This window comes from Mus caroli, chromosome 13, assembly GCF_900094665.2.
Source record: "Mus caroli chromosome 13, CAROLI_EIJ_v1.1, whole genome shotgun sequence".
NCBI classification, from domain to species: domain Eukaryota; kingdom Metazoa; phylum Chordata; class Mammalia; order Rodentia; family Muridae; genus Mus; species Mus caroli.
The window spans coordinates 19,416,661-19,418,894 of record NC_034582.1 but is presented as its reverse complement, the minus strand read 5'-3'; the positions used below and the strand labels follow the sequence as shown (position 1 = coordinate 19,418,894).

Genomic DNA, 2,234 nt, shown 5'->3' with positions numbered 1-2,234 from the left:
AGAGAAGAGAAGAGAAGAGAAGAGAAGAGAAGAGAAGAGAAGAGAAGAGAAGAGAAGAGAAGAGAAGAGAAGAGAAGAGAAGAGAAGAGAAGATGAAGGGAGGAAGGAAGGAAAGATTTTGAATGAAGAAAATATTCAACTTTAAAAAAAAAAAAGAAAGAAAGATTTTGAACTCGGGAAATCTGAAAGTAAAGCCAACCTCCAAATAGTCAACCAAAATCCATTAAAATAATTAATCTGATCCAATAGAATTTTCTGATCAGAAAGTGATGGGTATCCGCTACTGAGATGCCTGTGGTAAATTATCAAAAAAGCACACGTGTTAAAATACAAAGCAGAACTTTGTTTCTTAAAGTAAATCTCAATGGAAAACCAAGTAGTTGCTTAGAGTCTACAAACCCTAGAATGTGTGATTTACTAGAGAGCCCACATTTAAAAACATAAGCAGATATCCAGGCATGGTGGTGCACACCTTTGATCCTAGCACTGAGGAGACAGAGGCAGAAGGATCTCTGTGAGTTTGAGGCCAGCCTGGTATGCAAAGCTAGTCCAGGACAGCCCAGACTATTACACAAGGAAACCCTGTTTCAGGAAAAAAAAAAAAAATGATAGATAGATAGAATAAGATAGATATGCATGTATGTATGATATATACATATATATGTATAGAATTTTTTTAGATATTATGTTGCCTCTCAACTCTCTGAAAGACTCAAAGTCTTTGATGAAAGCTCTATTAGTTTGTATTGTATTGTTACAATGACCAAAATCAATTTGTGGAAGAAAGGATTTATTTGACCAACATTTCCCCATCATAGTCCCTCATTGAGAGAAGTCATGGCAGAAATTCAAGACAGGAATTTGGAGACAGAACTAGAATCAGATCATGGAGGAAAGCTGCTAATAGTTTGTTCAGGGTAAACACAGGACCATGTGCCTGAGAGAAGCATCACTCATAGTGAACTGTGCTGTTACATGCCAATCATCAAGACAATGTCTTACAGACTGGTCTACAGAGCATTCTGATAAAAGTATTTCTTTAGATGAGCTTCCTTCCCCTCAAGTGACCTTAGTGTGAGTCAAGTGTGGACAAAATATATCCAGCACAATGCTTTGGGGCTCTTTGATTAAAACTGGAGCAAGACATATGAAACTCCTGAAGCTGTAGCAATCCAGAGTAAAAATTAACATTGTCCTTCCTCAGGATTTTCATTCCTCCTTTGCATATTTATTTTTATTTGTGTATACTCATGTCTGTCTTTGGTAGATATATACACAAGAGTGCAGGTCTCATGGGAGACCAGAGGCACAGGATCCCCTAGGAATGGGAAGTATAAGCAACTATTATGGCTCCCAGGGCACAGAAGCACACAAGAGAAGAAAGTGCCCTTAGGAAGTGATTTTTCTATCCTTTTCTTTCTTTCCTTTTTTTTTTTTAAAGACGACGTTACTAATCCAGATAAAATCTAAACTTGTTTGTATCCCAGATTAGGCTCAACTTCCTATTTCCCTGCCTCACCATTCGAGTAGAGGAATGGTGAAGTGTGAAGTCCACTCCCGCACGACTGTGGTTATCCTGAGCTAACCTATTTCAGAATTAAGACATTGTACCTGAGAGCACACAGAGGAATGAGGTACCCATCCAAAAGCAGTGTCCCTTAATCCTGGCTTGCTTGACCTCTTAGGTTGGGCCAGTTAGCTCAAGTTCTGATTACCGCCAAGGCCTGCAGAGCCTACCGTCCAAGTTTCTCTCCAGAGAACTCGCCTATTTCAAAAGAAAAAGATGTAGCCGGTGTCAAGAAAGTAAAATCAGCAACACTAAAAACTGTGGATAGCAAATATTTGGATAAGTGTTTAAAATCTAAACCAAGACAGGCCTTAAAGGATGTTGCAGACAATAAAATACAAAGTAATTGAGTGCTGAGTGGGGTTTGTAAAAGCTTATTGATATACAGCCTTTTATAGAAAATGTGGGTGGCTCTGAAAAGAGCCTTTGGGGTCCAACTTCACTCACTACCCTAATTTACGCCCTCTCCCCACGGATGCGGCGGGCCAGCTGGATGTCCTTGGGCATGATGGTGACACGCTTGGCGTGGATGGCGCACAGGTTGGTGTCCTCAAACAGACCCACAAGGTAGGCCTCGCTCGCCTCCTGCAGAGCCATCACGGCCGAGCTCTGGAAGCGCAGGTCGGTCTTGAAGTCCTGCGCGATCTCGCGCACCAGGCGCTGGAAC

The 2,234-nt window shown here is 41.1% G+C and overlaps 3 protein-coding genes across 3 annotated transcripts in view; 1 reads left to right on the top strand and 2 right to left on the bottom strand.

Moving 5' to 3' along the window:
* Window positions 1-2,234, bottom strand: part of LOC110308115 — a 49,533-nt gene that overhangs the window by 3,415 nt on the left and 43,884 nt on the right. The gene's annotated exons all lie outside the window — the stretch shown is intronic.
* LOC110308105 (histone H2B type 1) overlaps window positions 1-2,234 on the top strand; it is a 46,576-nt gene that overhangs the window by 42,252 nt on the left and 2,090 nt on the right. The gene's annotated exons all lie outside the window — the stretch shown is intronic.
* Window positions 1,924-2,234, bottom strand: part of LOC110308099 (histone H3) — a 31,088-nt gene continuing 30,777 nt past the window's right edge. Inside the window, exon 2 of the mRNA XM_021180451.2 lies at window positions 1,924-2,221. Coding sequence (XP_021036110.1) covers window positions 2,024-2,221 — 198 coding nt within the window. The 3' untranslated portion in view covers window positions 1,924-2,023. The remainder of the gene's footprint in view (window positions 2,222-2,234) is intronic.